At 40.0% G+C, this 20,378-nt stretch overlaps 1 protein-coding gene across 4 annotated transcripts; it reads left to right on the top strand.

The window, feature by feature from the left end:
* The first annotated feature begins 880 nt into the window (after nt 1–880).
* eif5a2 (eukaryotic translation initiation factor 5A2) lies at nt 881–18,570 on the top strand. 4 transcript variants are annotated; one of them, XR_008606540.1, is made up of 6 exons: nt 881–955; nt 2,184–2,363; nt 2,536–2,640; nt 2,820–2,951; nt 3,311–3,975; nt 18,521–18,570. XR_008606540.1 is itself a non-coding variant. In XM_055038896.1 (5 exons), the coding sequence occupies exons 2-5, from the start codon at nt 2,202–2,204 to the stop codon at nt 3,374–3,376; spliced, it is 465 nt and encodes a 154-aa protein (XP_054894871.1). In that variant the 5' UTR covers nt 881–955; nt 2,184–2,201; the 3' UTR covers nt 3,377–6,612. The 4 variants fall into 4 exon arrangements, 2 of the variants coding, with proteins under 2 accessions (XP_054894871.1, XP_054894872.1); XR_008606539.1 differs by lacking the exon at nt 18,521–18,570 and having other exon boundaries at nt 3,311–3,501; nt 3,871–6,612; XM_055038896.1 differs by lacking the exon at nt 18,521–18,570 and having other exon boundaries at nt 3,311–6,612.
* The last annotated feature ends 1,808 nt before the right edge of the window (nt 18,571–20,378 follow it).

Below are 20,378 nucleotides of genomic sequence, written 5' to 3'. Positions count from 1 at the left end.
TTTACACTTTTACTTTTATACTTTGGTTTTTATATTTTTCAAGTGTATATTTCTATTGTTTTGATGAGTATGTAGAATAGAATAGAAGAATAGAATATAATAGAATAGCATTTATTGTCATTGAACACGATTCAACGAAATTTCTATTGCAACTCTCGTGCAAAAAAACCCAGAGTTAAGACTGCTGGAAAATGACATCTGTATCTCTGAAGCACTTTGTGTTTCCCATCGGAAACACAACTTTAAAGTACTTTAAAGTTTGCTGGTCGATATCTAGGCTGACTTTGGACTTGATAAAACACAGTAAACCAATGTTAAAAGACTGAAATTGTGTGGTTTGTGTGATTCCCTTCTCTTCTTCCAGAATTTGAAAAATGCACCTTTATCTGAAAAGCGGGATGCTCCTGATGCTGTGAAGGTTGCAGCTTATGAGTTAGTTACACCTCTATGTAGCTCTTAAAACTCACTCACATAATAAAGCTCCCCCAAAGTCTTCATTGGGCTTTGGCTCACATTACCTGTTGCCTGTGCACCTTTTTTTTAACCACATGTTTTCCTTCCACTTAACTTTCAATGAATTTGCTTGGATAGATCTTTAGAAATCACCTAAGCCTCATTATGGAAGCTGACCAGAAGATGCCTACACCGTAACGTCTCCGTATCAAAAATCCATTTTTATTGAACCTATTTAATATTTAAAATTTCTAGAAAAATTTCTATCAATGCTGGTAACTAGACCCTAATAAAAACGAGCTGTTTGCCTATGTGTAAACAAACAGTTCATTAGAAATTTACGATGCTTCAGCAAAGCCACACGCTCAGTCAGGGAGGAGCGCTGGCTCCACCACCTCGGCGCCGCCCGGTGTTCACCGCCCACCCTCATCACTCCTCCTGCTGCCGAAACTCCACGCATATGCGACGTGATTCTCATCTTTTATTGTGAGCGACACAGAAGGTAGGCTAAGCGTGACATGTTTTGACAGCAGCTGCACATTAAGCAGCTGTCCATTAATGATGGACGGTGGTCTGGCACAGCTTTGTCTAGTATTTGGTGGGAGGTGGGCTTCGTGGTCACCCGGCGCTCCAGCAGTGATTTGTGCGGATGAAATGAAAGGCGCTGCTGCAGCTAGCATCTGCAGCCAGGCTGAATGTCCAACCAGTGAGAAAGCTAGCAGCAGTAAATATAGGTGTAATTTGATCATTTGTTTGTACTACTGAGAAAAGACTAATGCAATGGCCATTGATCAATTGAACAGTGACGTGACCACAATAACACGGAGCAATTGGCATGTTGTACAAACGCATGTCTGTAGGCTGTTAGTTTGTGCCCTGAGTGCCCAACACAGTCTTGATTTTCCCTCCTGGTTGGGAGAAATGAAAGCAGAAATTTCCCTTGACTGAAATGTGTTTATAGCATCCTAAAGAGCAGCTTTAAAGTGACGTTCATGCAAGTCTGAACAATCCTGGAGAAGAAAACTGACTTGACAACAATGTAACAAACTGTCACAAAGCTGATAGATAGATCAATTATGAAAAGTTGAGTGGAAGGAAACAAGAGGGCTTGGTGCACATTGATAGGAGTTTTGAAGCAAGTCCCATTCCAGATTTGTTGGGGGAGATTTTCAAGGTAGGATGCAGCAAGAGTTGGGGCACCATTTGAAAAAAAAAAAAAAAGTCAAATGATTAAGATTATGTGGCTTGCATGATTCATACAAGAAACCTTTGTGTTGAAACAATATCAATTTGAAAAGGTGAAACAAACAGACAGCAAAATAAATCTGCCATTCATCAAAGAAAAAAAATAAAAATAAATTGTTAGAGACATTGCAGTTCACTTCCAACGGTGTTGGAAAAAGAAGCAGAGGGCAGGGGGAAATATTATTAATTGCAAAAAGAAGATCAATTTATCACAATTCTGTGATTTCCTGATTAAAGGCAGCCCCAGTAGAGATCTGATTTTAATCAATCAGTTTCCATGTGTTCCTTCATGTTGCTTTTATTAATTTTCCTGTGTTTAATACAGTCATATCCACATCTACTGAAATAGAAGTTGTTACTGACATATTTTGTGGATTTCTAATGTTGCATAGCTTTCTATATTTGTGAAATATTCATAAAGACAAGCTTTTTTCCTTGCAGTTAGACGTAAAGAAAGTCACTAACTTCTTTTCCTTGGTGCGTAGAGCAGCCCCTGGTCCACTATGGCAGACGATGACTTCTCCACCGCAGATGCTGGTGCCTCAGCTACATTCCCCATTCAGTGCTCTGCACTGAGGAAGAATGGCTTTGTCATGCTGAAAGGACGTCCCTGTAAAATAGTTGAGATGTCTACCTCCAAGACTGGAAAGCATGGGCATGCCAAGGTAATATCTTTCTCCTCCATTGGCTTCAGAGTGAAAGGAATTTTTATTTATTTATTTATTCTTTTTTTTTTTTATCCTTGTTTGTTCTCAGAATTTATTCCAAGACCCATGTCTATTTCTTTAAAGTTTTTTCTGGAAGTCATGTTTTAGTAAAAGTGAGTTTTACTCTTAGGTGCATCTTACTGGAATCGACATTTTTACTGCGAAGAAGTATGAAGATATCTGTCCCTCCACACATAACATGGATGTCCCAAATGTGATAAGAAAGGATTATCAGGTGAGATAACCCATTTGGAGAAGGTTATGGTATTTATGAAATGTTTGTACGACCTAGAAGTAGTTGTATCCGTCGAAGCGACATTAAATTCCAGTACCTGTTCTTCCCATATATCGACCAGTTTTATTTTATTTGCTCTCTCTGTTTCCTTGGATGCTTTGCCTGGCGGCACATTTTAGGTACTCGATATCATCGACGGCTTCCTGACCCTGATGGAAGACAACGGAGAGACCAGAGAGGATCTCAGGCTGCCAGACGGTGACATGGGCAAAGAAATTGTGAAAAAACTAGAGAGTGGAGATCAGTTTCTGGTAAATTTTTTTTTTTTTTCACACAAAGTCATAGCTAATGAGGATCTGCAACATATGCAATGCCAGTCATAGGTTAACATGCACTCATTATCAGAATGAATGTCGCATTAGCACTGAGCCTTTATTGAATGGTTCTGCAGAACTGAAATTAAATCTCAAACTTACTCAAAATGTGTGGACTAGATACAAACATCCGCCTCCATCATTAAAGGACATTCATGCGAAAGATGTCGGTAGGTACATTTCTAAATGACTCTGTAAAATATGCTACTTGAGTAATAAGGTGATTCTCAGTTGTCAGAAAAGCCACAGTGAAGTGAAATTTTCTCCTTAAAGTTATTATTTGTGTTTTTTATCAGGTGACTGTGTGGAGAGCTGTGGCTGACGAATCTGTAGTTGGCATTAAGAACATGACTCCTATTTAGACCATGGCAACAGTGGAGACCTCAGATTCCTATCTGCCCTCTGTGGTTTTAAAGCTTCACCAAAGCTGCTGGCCTTCACCACTCATCTCAACCTGTGCTCCACTTCGTTCTTCTCCTCTCCTGCTGTAAGCTGAAATTCTAGAAACTGGACTCAGTCAGTTTCAGCTGCACTTCACACTCAGACCAGCCTGTCCATTCATTGCTTTCATAGCACCACTGTGTAGCACATGCCAGGTACTATAAGAGGAGTCTTTGACCATGTTCCACAAAATCATATCATTCAGATAAAGGTGCATTTTGTTTGCACGCCAGCTAGCTAACTTCAGTTTCAATTAAAAAAAACAAAAAAACAATCCCATCAGCTGCATTGCAGCTCCCCTCCAATGAAAATCTGTCTCTGTTTTCACTTTGCATTCACACAGCTCAAGCTTTAGCATCCGTGGGTTTTTACGTAGATCACAAAGTTTCTTTCTTTTTCTCCTCTTGCACTGCAGAGCTGCAGGCAAGTTTTCGACTGCATGTAGCCCGGTCCCAAGGTCAGTGCTGTCCAGCTGACAACTGTGCTGTCTCAGCAGCCCAAACAGGCTGGAGCACACAGGGTGAGGCAGTTTTCTTCCTCTACGCTAAGAAACTTAATGTTTTTGTTTTTTGTCTTCACTTGAGGCCTTCACAAGTTGGCAACTGTAAAGAAATTACTTTGAAGGAAGAAAAAAAAGAAACACAGCAAATCGATGTTAAATATACATATAAACGTTAGCAAATCTTACCTAAAGCAAACTGCATCTGGAGAAGATAAGATCGGAATGTGTAGCAAAAAAAAGGAGGAGTTGACGTTTTTGGATTTGCATGATGCAACCATAGTTAAGGGGAAGCGAAGGAATATAATGTCGCTGCTTGGCGACTTGTGGGAGAGCTGTAGGAAACACTTTAGAGAGTTTGTGTGCAGAGTTTGGACTCTAATATATGACTGCACAGAGACTCTCCTGGATTTGTATAAAAATAATGCTAATCTTTAAAAAAAAAAAATTTAATTAAGGGTGTTGCTGTTAAGGGTGATAAACACTGGACATTTGAGTCTCCTGCTGAACAGTGCTTTAGAGATATTTTAAACTTTTCACATTACAACCTCAAGATTCAATGTTTTTTTCTGTTGTTGTTTTTTTCAAATGGACCAATACAGAGTGGTGTGTGGTTAAAATCTGAAGAGCACAAGGGCAACTTAAAAAGTCACACCATTAAGATTTTTCTTTGCAGAGAATACATAATTTGTGTCGGTCTGTCACATAAAACAACAATAAAATGAAACGCTGAGGTCCGTAGTTGTAACTGGACGAAGTCTTCAAAGAGTACTTTTGCTAGGTGCTGGATCCATTTAGGTGCAAGAGAACCTGCTTTTCCAAGCATGTACTTTCACCCCTACCACCTGATGAAAACACAAAATAAAAATATCTTCTAATTATATTAATAATATCTTGGAAGCAGTGTAGCCTAGGGATTATCTTGAGTTGTTTACAGTGCTCTGAAAGAAGCATAACATGTTTTGAGGGAGTTTGTCTTTATCAATTGCATGTGTTCAGAAGAAACAAATTTCTGCCAGTGAGCTGTGGGAAGGACGCATTTAGATTTAGAGGAAGCTCTTCTGCTGAACGAGAAGGAATAAAAGCAATACTTTAAGGTACTTTTAAAGTTTTCCTCCACAATGATGTTTTTAAATCCTCTTAAAAGTTTAAAGGTAACTGGTTTCTGCAGCAGAATCCCTCAATCCCTTAGAGTGGGTGAGGAAAATGTTTACATGATGCTTAATGACATCAGGTCACTGCTCAAAAGTTGATGGTAAATAGATTTTTTTTTTTATTTGTGTAAAGATGCAGATTGTAATGGAGCATTTGAAGGTTTTCTGTCCAGTTTTTGTACAACAGCAGCTGGTCTGTTACTTTTGTCTAGGCTTCAGGCATCCTAAAGTATTTGATTTTCAGTTTAGTTTATTATTATTAAAACACCAAAATAGTTTGCTATATTTTTTTTATTTGTGATTATTCTATTGCTAAGGAATTGGTAGCTTAAAAAGTGGCTTTTAATTCGAAGCACCAGTTTGATATTTGTGAATAAATCAGAGAAAGTATGTCTATGAGCCCTCATTCTGAACTTTGCAAGATGAATAACTTGTACAAATGTTAATTAAGCACTCTAGCACTTTGCCGTGTCCGGTTTTATTTTATTTATTTATTTTGTGTGTACATGTGCCTGTACAAAAATAAAGTTTTGCCTCTTTAAAAATGTATTACAAATTCCTAATATCGAAGTAACTTCTATCCTCATGGCATCCAAAGAGGAAGTTTCTTTCTCAACACATTAGTTCTCATCTATATATAAGTAAGTCAATTTTTGTTTGTTTTAATTCTTTCATTTAGACAAGCGTCTCCTTAAGCTTCTTCCAAGCAACTAAAATGCCAATCTGGACTTCCAGGAGTTAAGCTAACTTTGTGAATCATCTAGTACACTGCATTAAAAGTTTGTATTTCAGTTGATAACACACAAAGGTGGTATACAACATCCTCTTAAAAAATTGTGACTGTTATTTGTTTAAGCATTTTTTTTAACAACCAAAACTGGAGACACAGGCTTCTGACCACAGATCCATGAGTTGTCACCCTTCTCACTTTTGTTTTATCCTCATCCAGCGTCGATGCTGAATAAAGTAGCAATGGCTAAAGTCCAGTGTTTTGTTCTGTCTTTGGTCCAACTCGGTGTGCATTATTGATTAGAATTGAGGAAATGCAACATAACTAAACATAACGACTGCAGGTTTCCCTCAACCACCTCTTCACAAAGCAGTTCCTACAGAAAAAAACAAAAAAGCTCTTTCTGATCATTCATTCATTCTGATTATCAGGTATTGCTATTCAACTCTAAGGTTCTTGGTGCTTTAATGGAATGTCTTCTGTTTAAAGCACTAAGCGTGTTAGAAAAGCCTGCATGAACATCATGACATAAACTTGCATATGTCTCGGGAATGCTGTGAGTTGCAAATGAAGGCTTTTGGGTAATCACAGTGCATGCTATAAAAGGACATAAAACCTGTAATCCTGACTGATCGAGGATAAAGTAAACTATAATGGCGTCTTCATTGTTTTGTGTTCATTGCAAAACTGTGATCTGAAACGGGCTGAAGAGATGACCAGAAGGAATCAAGAGTGTTTTCTGAACGTGGCTGTTCACTTAGGTAAATGGTTTCATCATTTGGTCACAGTTTTCTGACTGATGTTTGGCTGCTGTCCTGAAAATACTCTCTTTTTATTGTTTGGTCAAATAAAGTCCATTCAGATTTCCCAGTCTTTGCTTCACTGACAAATCATTTAATTTGGTTTTGTTACAAGAGAGTTGTTCTCCATTCATCTCACTTCAACGTAGCTCCACCATCTACTAACAAGATATCTGGCATTTTATAAATCAGATTGAATTTGTCATGTAAAGTCTGGATTCTGACCAGTTTCAGAATGGTTTTCTCGTGCGCAGTTGGAAGGTACTTCTAGCACCGCAACTGCTATGAAGTGAAAAATTCTGCTCCATACTTATAAAATCAATCAGAATGTTGAAGATTAGAGCCAGAGGGAAAAACAAAACTTCTGACTCAAATCTTCTGAAATCAAAAGTCAGAATTTTTTTTTTGTTTCTCTTCTAATTTTCTTTTGTAAAATTAAAAAAAAGAAAAAAAGATGAGCTGTCTGAACTTCTATTACGTTCTCTGAGTTCAACAGTAGATGGCAGTAAAACATCACTTTTCATGTATTTACAATCTATTTGTTTTTAGTGGTGAAAGTGTTTGGCACGTCCTTCACGTGTGAGTAAAGTTTTTTTTTTGTTTTTGTTTTTTATAATTAGACACAATTTTAAACATTTCAGTGCAACTCTCAGTGACACGCAGTTTTATCTGTGCTAAAGGCATGAATTTTATGGAGAAATTTGTCAAAAAGCAGTGATAATATGGCTATAACCTGCCACAAACTCCCTTTTAACTGCACACAAACCAGTGATCCTTCCCGCAGGATGGGCCACGTTGGATTACCTGTGAGGTAACACAGGCTTCTTGGTCATTACAATGGAAATTCCTGCACTTATTCCCGTCAAGAATGTTTTACCAGGATATGCAGAACTCTTTCAAGGCTCACGTGGGAAGTGAAGCCGGGGGATTGCACAGAGGATTGTCCGAGGTATTACAAACCATCCCGCAGAACCCCGAACCTGTTTATGCAGACGCAAAGCTGTTGGATTCCTCTCTGATTTATGGGAGAGATGAACCAGACTGAAATGGGGTCCGCATTTGATAGAGTTTTGTGGCACAAGGCTTGTCCTATAAATCGGTGAAAGAGGTGTTCTACACACATCGGCTGCTTACATCAACAGTGAGGTTGAGTCAGGCATATAGGAAGGGCCCTTCCGTAACGGCGGGATCTGTTTCTCGAAACAGCATGAAAAGGGGAGTCAGAGGAGATCAAAGCCTGCGTGTGAACCGTGCTTTTATTGAAATATGTGGGATTAACCAGACTTGTCTTTCTGCATGCATGAAAGGGAATGCCCATAAAACATGAAAAGATTTCAACTATATATATATATATATATATATATATATATATATATTATATATATATATATATATATATATATATAAATTCCCTTCTCACCCACCGCGGGTGGTTCTTATCCTCTGAGCTCGGGTCCTCTACCAGAGGCCTGGGAGCTTGAGGGTTCTGCGCAGTATCTTGGCTGTGCCAAGGACTGCACATTTCTGGACTGAGATGTCTGATGTTGTTCCTGGGATCTGTTGTAGCCACTGCTCCAGTTTTTGGGTTACTGCCCGAGGGCCCCGATGACCACAGGCACCACTGTGGTCTTCACCTTCCAGGCCCTCTCCAGTTCCTCCCTGAGGCCCTGGTATTTCTCTAGTTTCTCGTGCTCCTTTTTCCTGATGTTGCAATCACTTGGTATTGCTACATCTACCACAACGGCTTTCCTCTGATGTTTATCCACTACGACAATGTCTGGTTGGTTCGCCATTACCATTTTGTCTGTCTGGATCTGGAAGTCCCACAGGATCTTAGCTCTGGCGTTCTCCACCACCTTTGGGGGTGTTTCCCACTTTGATCTTGGGGTTTCCAGTCCATATTCTGCACAGATGTTTCTGTACACTATGCCTGCCACTTGGTTATGTCGCTCCATGTATGCTTTCCCTGCCAGTATCTTGCACCCTGCTGTGATGTGCTGGACTGTCTCAGGGGCCTCCTTGCACAACCTACACCTTGGGTCTTGTCTGGTGTGGTAGATCTGGGCCTCTATTGCTCTGGTGTTTAGGGCCTGTTCCTGGGCTGCCAGGATGAGGGCCTCTGTGCTGTCCTTGAGTCCAGCTTTTTCCAGCCATTGGTAGGATTTACTGATATCAGCCACTTGGGTTATTTGCTGGTGGTACATCCCATGTAGGGGTTTGTCCTCCCATGATGGTATCTCTGGCACCTCAACCTCCGTTCCCTGTTGTCTGAGACATTCACAGAGCACATTGTCTGTTGAGGCTTTGTCCCTGATGTATTTATGGATCTTAGTTGTTTCGTCCTGGACAGTGGTTCTCACACTCACTAGTCCTCTGCCTCCTTCCTTGCGGCTCGTGTACAGTCTCAGGGTGCTGGATTTGGGATGGAACCCTCCATGCATTGTTAGTAGCTTTCTGGTCTTAATATCTGTGGCTTTTATCTCCTCCTTTGGCCAGCTAATTATTCCAGCAGGGTATCTGATTACTGGCAAGGCATAGCTGTTTATCGCACGGATTTTGTTCTTGCCATTGAGCTGGCTCTCAGGACTTGCCTTATTCGTGGAGGTATTTAGCTGTGGCTCTTTTCCTTGTGACCTCATCGAGGTTGCCATTTGCTTGTGGTATACCTAGGTACTTGTAACTGTCCTCTATGTCTGCTATTGTTCCTTCTGGGAGTGAGACCCTTCTGTGTGGATGACCTTCCCCCTCTTTGTGACAGCCGACCACATTTCTCTAGTCCGAATGACATCCCAATGTCGTGCTGTAGATCCTGGTGGTGTGGATCAGTGAGTCGATGTCTCGCTCACACTTGGCGTACAGCTTGATGTCACCATGTAGAGTAGGTGACTGATATTGGCCCCATTTTTGGAGTCTGTATCCGTAGCCAGTCTTGTTGATAACTTGCTGAGGGGTTCAGGCCTATGCAGAACAGTAGCGGGACAGAGCATCTCCTTGGTATATGCCACATTTGATGTACACTTGTGCAAGTGGTTTGCAGTTGGCTTCAAGGGTGGTTTTCCACAGCCTCATCGAGTTTGCAATGAAGGCTCTCAGAGTCCTGTTGATGTTATACATCTCTAAGCATTCATGATCCAAGTATGCGGCATTGAGTCATAGGCTTTCTTGTAATCGATCCAAGCCATGCACAGGTTGGTGTGTCGGGTTTTGGCAGTCTCGGGCAACCTGTGCGGTCTACGAGGAGTTGGTGTTTGGCTCCTCTGCTATTTACACCGATACCCTTCTGTGCCGTGCTCATGTGTTTATCCATGTGTTTGCTTATCTTGGCCCGCCGCTTGATGCCTGACATGAGCTTCCAGGTTGTGGAGAGGCAGGTTATTGGTCGGTAGTTGGGTGGGACTGGACCCTTTGATGGATCCTTCTGGATTAGGATTGTCCGCCCTTCAGTTAACCATTCAGGGTGAGTCCCACTTTGTAGCAGCTGGTTCATTTGGGCTGCCATTCGCTCATGGAGAGCAGTGAGTTTCTTTAGCCAGTAGGCATGGATCATGTCAGGCCCTGGTGCTGTCCAGTTTTTCATACCTGAGACTCTTTCTTGGACATCTGTCACAGTGATGGTTACCGGGGCTTGCTCAGGGAGGTTGCTGTGGTCCTCTCGTAGAGAGATCAGCCACTGTGCATTGCTGTTGTGGGACGCCTCCCTTTCCCATATGCCTTTCCAGTATTGTTCCGTCTCCAGCCTTGGTGGGTCTGCTCTGTTGTTATTGTTACCCTGCCATTGAGAGTACACCTTAGCTGGTTGAGTGGAGAAGAGCCGGTTAATCCTTCTGGATTCATTCTCCCTTGTGTATCTCTTTAGGCGGCTGGACAAGGCTTGGAGCCTCTGTTTGGCAGTCTCGAGTGCTTCAGGTACAGGCATCTGCCTGTACTTTCTGGGTAACTGGTCTTTTCATTGCCCTTGTGGAGCTCTGACAGTTGGCTCACTTCCCTCCTTGTTACCTTGATTTTAGCCTCTAACCGTCTTTTCCATGGTGGGTATTGGGTCTCATGGTTGCTCTTATAGCCAAGTATCTCAAGGATCACTGATGCTGAGTTGTAGATCAGCTCATTGGTTTCTGTTATGGTGTTGGTAGGGATCGTTCTCAATGCTGCATTCACATTCTCAATGAGACTTTCAGATGGTACTTCACTCAGCCGTTGTAATTGGCGCGGGGAGGCCTGGTTGTCATTTGGGTCATGATCTCTCTCTCAGGTCAGCAGCTGTCTCGTCAGCTCTGTTTCGCTCATTGGGGCGTGTATCCCCTCACTGGGTGGGGACTTGTAGTTAAGTCCCCACAGTCCTGACATCCGGGTTCCTCCCTTTTGCCGTAGCATTTGTGTTGTATCTCGTCAATCTCAAGTTGTGATAGCAGTTGCCGTTTGCGGATGGTGGAACACTGAGCTACTAGTTGTTTAGCGCTTAGTGTTGACTGGGGATGTCGAAGTAACCATTCCTTCCCCAGTCTTTGCATGTAACCTCTCTCACTAGGTTACTTGAGTAGTAGCATTCCAACAGATCCACATTTTCATCTCTCGCCCATTTCCGTCTTGTTCCAGTAGCCCATTTGTCATCAAGGTGCTCTGGTTCCCCAACACCTGACGCAGACCTTGTTTGGCCGGGCGACGTCTGAGCCGGCATGTTATGCAACTTAGTATCTCTCATGGTATGAGGTAGGCAGTAGCTTGAAGGGTCTTGCCTAAGGACCCAGACTGGATTCGAACCCTGCCCTCTCGGGTGATATACTGATGCCTTATGTATTGAGCTATCCAGTCAGCTATCCAGTATATATATATATATATTATATATATATATATATATATATATATATATATATATATATATATGTTTTCTTTCACTCTGCTATCGGATCCAAAAGGATCCAGATTTTCTTGTGGAATGAAATCAAATCCAGTGGAAACCCTGTCATCTTTGACGGCAATCACGAGGATTGATATGGGACAGAAGGAGGCATTTCGGGCTCCTTTCATGTGCTGTGTCCCACCGAGAGACAAACAGCTGGGGGAAGTTTGTGTGCCAGATGGGAGGAGAAACGAGCGTATTGGTGAGGAGCCTTTGATGGATGGTGATATTTTTACATAAGTGACCATTTATCACTGGTTGGACAGCTTTCCCCTCCATAACGACACCAGCTCATTGCAAAAGTTTTCATGGCTCTCGAAGATTTTCTTGCATTTGCTCAGGATACGACAAACTTCTGTGTATTTGTTGAGATGTTAAGCGACAGACCAACACAAATTAGTGCGTCATTAGGAAGTGGAAGGATAACAGTGCACGGTTTTGAAAATGTTGGAAGCCCCCCCAAAAAGACTTTGTCTTGGAAATTATCTTGCGGAGTGTTAATAGTGAAAGCAGTTGAGAGGTTTGTGACTCTGGAGGGGCTGCAGAGATCGACAGCTCTGGTGGAAGACATTTTTCCATTTTGTGAATAGTTTAATTTGTGCTTAAAGATGTTGATCTAATAAACCTGCATAAACCGTCTGTGGTGAGGGGGCCAAACTGGATCATTCTAAAATTGCAGTCTGTGTCTGCTGAAAATCAAGTGAAGACTTGGGGTTGGAATTGCGAGAAAGACGGCTTCTCAAGTATCACCTAGGGAGGACAAATATAGATGCAGGATACTATTGAAAACCATATATCCAGTTACTTTAATTTCGCTTGACCTGCTATTTTCTTTTCTTTTCAAATACGTCTGTGTATGAGTGGTGTGCAGGAAACTGTGATTAAGACCAGAAGGGAGCTTTTCATCAAAAATGGCTACAATAACAAATGTGTTCATTTGAGTAAGAGGCTCACAGCGTGCTTCCTATTTTAATCTTACTCTCAGGTAGCTGTGGAGATGTTCTGTGCAGCAGCAAGGCAATTACTTCCTTTTGTGGGCAATACAGTTTATTAAAGCTAAATGCTACATCTTAACAACTACTATTTGCCTCAAAGCCTCAAGCCAAGTTATTACATATTGTTAATTTGTCTAACGTGCATTAATTTCTTTTGTGACAACACATTGCAGTCTTTTCCTAACTTATACTCAGCCTGGTTGACAATGAGGGTTCTGTTTTTGGCTGGTTGTCTCGGTTGAATCGAGTCTGATCCGGACTGTAACCTCCCGCTGCTGCATGTTGTTCCTGGCACAGCTTTGAACTTCCCTATGTGTGTCTGCGGCGTATGTACTGTGTGCAAGCAGCACACAGTGTATGAGTGTATATTTGTCAGAGCAGGTAGTAGACTTAGTAGTTGGAATGTTCGGAGCCGGCGTCCAACATCTGGAGGCCGACTCCAGAAGAAGCATAAAGAAGACCCGGTGGGTCGGACAGATCATTATTCAAACCAGATGGGGGTAACTTCTCATACAAGTGGTATATATATATCTATAAAAAAAAAAAAAACATATCAGGCTGTATTTTCTTTCACTTTTATTTTGTTCAGTTTAAGGGTAAATGGCCATTCTTTTCTAGTGTGTTCTATAAAAAAAATAATGGCCATACAAGAAAAATGGGATAATTTTGAATTTATTGGGATTTTTCTGCTTTGGAGTTTGTTTAAATAAGTTTTGTCACATATTATAATTTTAGGTTCGGGTTAGTCTATGACATCTGAGTAAGTGTGAGGTCAATGCACAAGGAAAGCCAGTTCAGAATCTGAATATTAGTCTGTTTCTGAATTTCTACACTACTTTTGATGTGTTTCTTAACCCCTTGTTTTTATGTGGATGTTCCAATTGTCCCAGTTAACCCTCCTTTGTTTAATGCACCAGCATGATGCTGCCATCACCATCTGTGACAACTGGTGTCGTGCTCGTGGATTCGAAAGCCAAACCATAAAATGTTTCTCTAGAAGGCGTTTGTTTTTTTGTCAAATGCAAGTGTCAGTGGGCCATCGGGATCATTATTAAAAACATGTCCATTTGTCATCTTTGTGAGTTACTTACATCAAATCTCGATTTGTGTGAGTGCAGAAATATGGATCTACTTGTTTATGCGAAAGTTTGCATTGAGGACTGTCTGATACAATGTTGATACAAAATAAAAGATTTATCTTCCTACTTCCTTTCTGCGTGTGCGTTTGTTGTTGGGATTTATGGTCTGCCAACACAGAAAAACAATCTCAAGGATATCCAGTAATTTCCCATTCTTTGTTGAAATGAACCAATGTTGTTTTGTCTTGTCCCGAAGGACAGCGCCGTGAGAAAACAGCGATGCAGCTGATGCAGAGCCCTTATCTTTGCTTTTGGGAGTAACTGTAATAGTGACTAATGCTATGTCGACACACATTTTTCTTCATCTGCACCTGTGGATTGAGCTGACGTTAACTCTAAAGAATGGCAAAGAGGAAAAGCCCTGATTCCACGTTCGTTTATAACACTGCTGAATGGACGCCTAAAATAGATTTTCTCTAACAAACTTGAGCGCAAACAGTTTTGAGTGTGTTTATGTGTGTTGGTGTTCAATTTGGAGGTGCACTTTTTTTTTATTTGTATTATTTTGGCATATGTTTATGTGTGAGCTAATGAGAATCTTGATGCGGTGCATATGTTCGGCAGTTGTGTATGTTTACAGACTGAGTGGATGGGAGTGCTTGTGAAAACAGTGTTACCCAGGGTACAGTTCCACTGGATCACAGGTTACAGCCCCAGGGGATTGTGGGATGGGTTGGGCCACTGTAGGAAATGGATAGTGCAGTGAGTTGTGTTTGTGTGTGTGTGTTAGTATTTATGTAAGAATGTTTTACTGACCATAAAAGAGAGAGAGAAGAGGAGGTGAACATTAGTGACATCACGGTAAATCAGATAAAGCTGTTCTCAATTGTCTTTGCTGATATCCTTGCTCCTGGACTTCTGTCCAAGCTGAAAAGTACATATTAACAAAAAGTATTTGCTGGCAAAGCTGCAGTTCAAAATTCCTCTGTCTATTTATTTGCTGTAGTAACTCTCTCTGGAGTGGCTCCCTGCTGAAATGCACCATATTTTGCCGTGGATTAGACAGAAAGTATCCAGTGTGAAGGCCATAAGTCCATTGCAGCAATTCCCTTTTCACATGAGATATCAGCCAATTTTAATAGAGAACAGATATTCATTGCAAATAAAAGCTTCCCAGTTAACACTTGTGGTTCAAGAAATTCTGTCTTTTTTCGGGATTTTGGGAAAACTAAAAAATATAGAATCTATTCGCATGGAGTTTCAATATTCTCCATGTGCATGCATAGCTTTTCTGGCATGATCATTATGTTAATTGGAGTCTTTGAAAATGATCCTCAGTAGTTACGTATCATCTTGGCCTCGTGATTTCAAAATGTAAACAATGTGATGAGGATGACTGTTTGGATGCCAATTCTGATTCAAGCGACTTATTGGCCAATTCATGGTGAATTGTGCCCTTGAGCTGCTTATATTTTCAATAAATATAAAATGATGACAGACTTACTTGTTTCACTCATTTCGGATGTGTCAAATGTTTTTTTTTTTCTATTTTAGCAGTGCGAACACTGCACTAAAAGACACAAAATAGCTTCCAGAAGCCAATGTCACAGCTATTCGTCCAGCATAAATGGCGACTCTGTGTTATTGAGGTTGCCATGTTTTGGCTGTTCTGCTGTTGAGGAGAATCAACTAGTTAGCCATCCATGCTCAGCTCTACTGAGAACCGATGCAACCAGGAACAGAGCTTTATTTCAACAGGCAAAATATGGTGACTATTCGACTCAGAGTCAGAATAGGAACTGTCAAATGTAATAAGTAAAGCAGGTACTCTAAGCTGTGAAAGAGCAAGTGAAAGCGGTACTTCAGACATTTCCATTGGTTCAGCACATAAACTTGGACAGCAAATGCATTTTTTCCCCATTTACTAGGAAGCATGCTGTCTTGTTTCAAACACCAGGTGGTGCCACAGTGACTGAGATAAGTACCATGTATCCACCTCAAAAAAATCCTGACATTACCTAATTCTGTTTATTTATTTTTTTTAAACCTAACTCAATTTAACTTCTGTTAATACATATCCTTTCTCTGCCATTTTTGTTTCATCTCTCCAGACGGTTTCTTCTCTGATTCCCTCCAGCTCAGTTTAATCCGTCCCCCAAACCAACGACTCTTAACATCTGGGATGCACCTGTCACGGTGCAACGGGGTTAAAAACTGTATTTACCTGCATCAGTGAAAATGAACAGATTCTGGATTGATGCTTTGAACTGTGATCTCAAGGTAATTTGCAGCCCAGTGCAAAAAAAGGGAAAAAAAATTACTTCCATATTTCAAATTGCAATGTCTAGAGCCTCATTTCATCCAGAGACATAAGTTTATGGTAAATATTATTCCTGTATGTGAAGGAATGATGTTCAGAATATACTTAAATTCTGATTATGCCCTCTTGCAGTCTATACTCTGAGAAGTTCAAGTGTTTGCAGCCGAGGGACATCTGCACTAATAATTTGTTTGGATGTTTTTCACAAAGGCAATCACATGTAAATATGAAAGCCAAAAGTAAAAGGTACAGTTTTCCATCCATCCATCAAGAATCTATCCATTCATTCTCATTCTGCTCCTAACAATGTAGTGAAGCAGGAACGTCAAATGAGAACCCGCCTTGGCTATCCATGCTCAGTCAACATGAAGGAAGTTCATTTTCACTGCATGTGTGATCTCCTTCCTGTGGTCTTGACCCACAGCTCATAGTTTGACGTTGGTGTTGGAACATAAAACAACTGGTGAATTACTAATTTCTCTCTGCAGATGTTTCGGTTTTGTTCCCGTGTTCTGTTTTCCTCCGCGGATCAAGTGTCAAAGGTAGTTGAAAACCTCCATTTTTGAGGAGGGGACTCATCCTCAGCCCATTACGACAAACGCGTTATCATGAAACTGAAACACAACATACATGATATTAGTCTACGATGTGTGTCAAGGGACATTTTAAAACTCTCATTATAGTAAATCGTTAGCGTTGGGCTGCACATAATGAAGTATAGTGCTTTTAACTGGTTTCTGTTTGCACAAAATGCTGGATCATCCTGGGGGCCTCTCTGAATCATTGTTTTCCAAATTGTGTTGCCTTGGCAGCAGGAGGACTGAGGGTTCTGACACAATGAGTCACATAAATACACTTTGAAGGGAGCATCTTTCAGCCCTGAGCTGCACCTGAGTCTGCTCAGAAACCATTCAAGTGGGATGTTTACACCCAAAGGCTAAATGTGATTGGAAGTGACAGCCAACTTAAGAAACATATTACATGAATATTGATTAAATAAAAAGTAAAATTACTGTTAGACAGCTATGTACGTAATTGTATTTTGATTTGATTTGATTTTTTATTTTTTTTGACTAAGTATTATTAAAGTATTAGAATGACTTCTATTAGCAAATCTATAGGTTGGGTTAAAGATTCGTGAGATGGAAAAAACTCTTTCAACTTCAAAGACTTGCTACTCATCACGAAAGACAATTGATCAAAATACCAAAAAAAGGTGAACAATTACAATACGGTGTTGCTATTGTATAGATATATTTTTAAATGGACTGTTGTGAAGGGTATCAATAATTGTGAGCCTGCCATTTTCACTAGAATCACGTTTTGTCAGATGTGCTACTTCATCTTTCAAGAGTCAGAAATGATGTTCTGTTTGAATGAAAATAATTTTAAATGCATTTATTCCAGGGCTGTGGATAAGTCTGGGCTTAACTCCATCAAAATGATGAAAAAGCTGAAGAAGCAAAAGCTTCCAGAAAACAAAACTCGATTTATCATGCTTTTTTACGTTTTAGCCTTATTTTTAAATGCCCACATACATTTTCAGACCATCGAATGAGTTGATGGAGCTATGGAAAACCGTTTTTGCAATCTTTTTCCTTTAGTCATCAACTGATCCAGGATATTTAGTCATTCTGTTGCTTTTCTATCTCACATCTCCATTTCACACAGTCAGACACATTGTTTCAATGTCCTGTTTTCAGAGATTTTGAGTCGACTTTAAATTCAAAGACGCTATTACCATTTACTTCAGTTAAATAAAACATTGTTTCAAGTGGCAAAGTTACCCAAAACATTGATAAAGAAGCTTACAAAGTTTTAGATGTAAGAATTTGATGTCATTACTTTTGTAGAAAGTTACATATATGTGAAATATTAAGAGCAGAAAATGCAGTTTGCTACCTAAATGCCAAGTAAAATAAGAATTATTGCACATTTGCATTGACTTTGTTCAGATATTATATTACTTTTACACACATGGAAATAATACCCAAGCTAAAGTAACTTTTAATTACCTATGTGTTCTAAAACAGTGTTAGTTTTACTTTCAGAATTGTTTTTCCTGAAGCCCCGCCTCTCTTGAGAAGGTTTTTTGTCATTTTTACTTGTCTTTTACTTTTATTTTTAAAAATCTCCTGCCGAAGACTTGGGTGTGATCGAGTGAATATCACAAGTATTTTCCTAGAAAGTATACAACTTCGCAATCAATAGAGAGTAGCGGATGACTTTTGTTTTTCTTTTTTTTTTAGAGGAAAAAGTCAAACCAAGAAGGGCTGGTTCCTCCGTTGAATGTGTGTTTCACCCCAGACCTGTGATATTCTCAGGCTGTTAATGTGAAAGACATGGAAGTTACACATCAATTGGAAACTGGTTCCCTGTCTTCTATTGTTAAAATGCCAGTCTGTCTGCATCTAATAATAAACATAAGTTACAGTGTGTCTCTGTGTGAGCTGAAGGTCAGTGAGCAGCCTCTCCTTCACTGAATTCAATGATTAAAATTTAGGATGTACTTGAAACAACCCAAAACACAATCTTCTGGCTCTCGATGAACACGAAGGTCTCTGACTCTGTTTTTTCTTTTCTCCCCACAGTTGGAAGAAAATGGAAGATGTGGGAGTAGAGCTGGGATCGCTGATTAGATGTGTCTCGCATATTGGAACATTGCAACATGTGATAACTTAGCTGTGAGATATTACATCTTGTATCTTTTAGTATTGTTATTTCAGAACAGTATGTTTTGCTCAGCTGACTCACCAATTTATTATAACCTCTGAGTAGTTTTTCTCAGCGAGAAACGTTTGTGGTAGTTAAATGCAGATGAACGCTAAGATGAGCCCAATCAACACAATTTTCTCGGGTTTTAAAAATAAAAAAAACGTCACTCTGACATATTTACTGTGTTTTGATGAATTGCCCCTCGTTTAATGTAACAGCTTACAATCCAATTTTGTTTGTAGGTTTCTTACTCTCTCTGAATCCCAGTGGCAGCGTAAAATAGTTGCTTAGAATTGTCCAGTATTCCCTCCGTATCCAGATCAAATTATGACATATTTTCGATTTTCTGATGGAGGACAGCCAACTTGTCTTTCAGCTTTCTGGAAACTGATTCCATTCGCTCTGACCATGTTTCCAGGTCATTAGAATGTTATTGAAAAGTCAATTCACTAAGTAGAGCAGATCATGTAGATTTCTTTCACACAGACTGGTGTTTTCAATCCCTTGATTACTGTTAATTATAATGATTTTCTGCTAAAGAAAGCATAATATTTAAGATTAGAATATGGCACCAGACCAACAAAAAACAATAAATAAAAAAAATACGGAAATGTCATCTTAATGAAATTAATGTCAAATAACAGCTTAAATGTTTTTTAAATTTTGATACGTGATCCTAATTTGACAAATGTGCCTCGTCATATTGCATATTCTAATTTATGGAGCACGTTAATCTCTGTTGTGGCTGTTGCTAGGGTGACAAAGCCCCATTCAAATTTTATACTGAAATCCTGCGTGAGAAGACCATGTTGCAGACAGTGAACAGTGGGGGATTTACTGGGTTTGAGGAAGAATGACTTTTGCAGCTGGATTTTACAGTGAGGAAGAAAAGTTGAGGCAGAGTCAAGCGGACCAGCAACGGTTTATTCTTCTCACAGCATCAAGAACAATTTCACAGGCTTAAATCGTCCCAGCTGTGACGGACCGAACCGCCATTAAATCACAGGGGAATCTCTATTCACCCACCTCCACCTATTTAAATAAAATACCTTTTTTGCCAAATACACTTACTTTTTATAAATATTTTATATTTTATCATCACAGCATAACGAAACACCACAAAAACCCATAAACTTTTAATAGTGTCTTGACCCCCCAGGGCAGTGTTTGTCAAAACACCCTGGAGAGGACACACAAAAGACAGGTGAGTCTTCATTTTAGAACTCCACACTTGACAGATTATGCACAAACATTTGCTCAGTTTTACCCACAAGTAGCTCATTGCTCTGAGTAACAATTATCCTCCCTTCACAGGCAACCGCCTCACTCCTCAATGAGGAGCAGCTGTGCAGAGCCCAGAACAAAAGGCTACATGCCAACCACTAAAAATACTCAATAAATACAGCTAAAACTTCTTGTGTCCAAACCCTATCCCTAACCCTATGTGCAAATCTATGCTAAATAAAGTGCTTGTCAAAAAAGTGCAAAAAGTGCTTTTAAAGTGCTGTACAGTGTAAAAAAAAAAGTTCCAGGAATGAAGATGTCTTCATTACAGTTATTAAAAGATCATCAAAGATTTGTTTAAGTTTTAGAAATCCCTTTCTCTGAAGTTACAGCAACAAATGTTTTAGGGGTGTGTCTCTATCAGCTTTGCACAATCACAGACTAAAATGTTCAGCCGTTCTTCTTTGCTAAGTTTTGTCAGATTGGATTATATGTGAACCTCAATTTTCA

This window comes from Poeciliopsis prolifica, unplaced genomic scaffold (genome assembly GCF_027474105.1).
Source record: "Poeciliopsis prolifica strain line A6 unplaced genomic scaffold, Auburn_PproV2 SCAFFOLD013, whole genome shotgun sequence".
Taxonomy (NCBI): domain Eukaryota; kingdom Metazoa; phylum Chordata; class Actinopteri; order Cyprinodontiformes; family Poeciliidae; genus Poeciliopsis; species Poeciliopsis prolifica.
The sequence above is the reverse complement of the archived record's forward strand: the minus strand, read 5'-3'. Positions and strand labels throughout refer to the sequence as shown.

Bases quoted from the DNA above. Each gene is read 5' to 3' on its own strand.
- eif5a2 (XM_055038896.1), top strand. From the start codon at position 2,202: ATGGCAGACGATGACTTCTCCACCGCAGATGCTGGTGCCTCAGCTACA. The intron at 2,641-2,819 runs GTGAGATAACCC...GGCACATTTTAG, and splicing joins TGATAAGAAAGGATTATCAG to GTACTCGATATCATCGACGG. The intron at 2,952-3,310 runs GTAAATTTTTTT...GTTTTTTATCAG, and splicing joins AGAGTGGAGATCAGTTTCTG to GTGACTGTGTGGAGAGCTGT.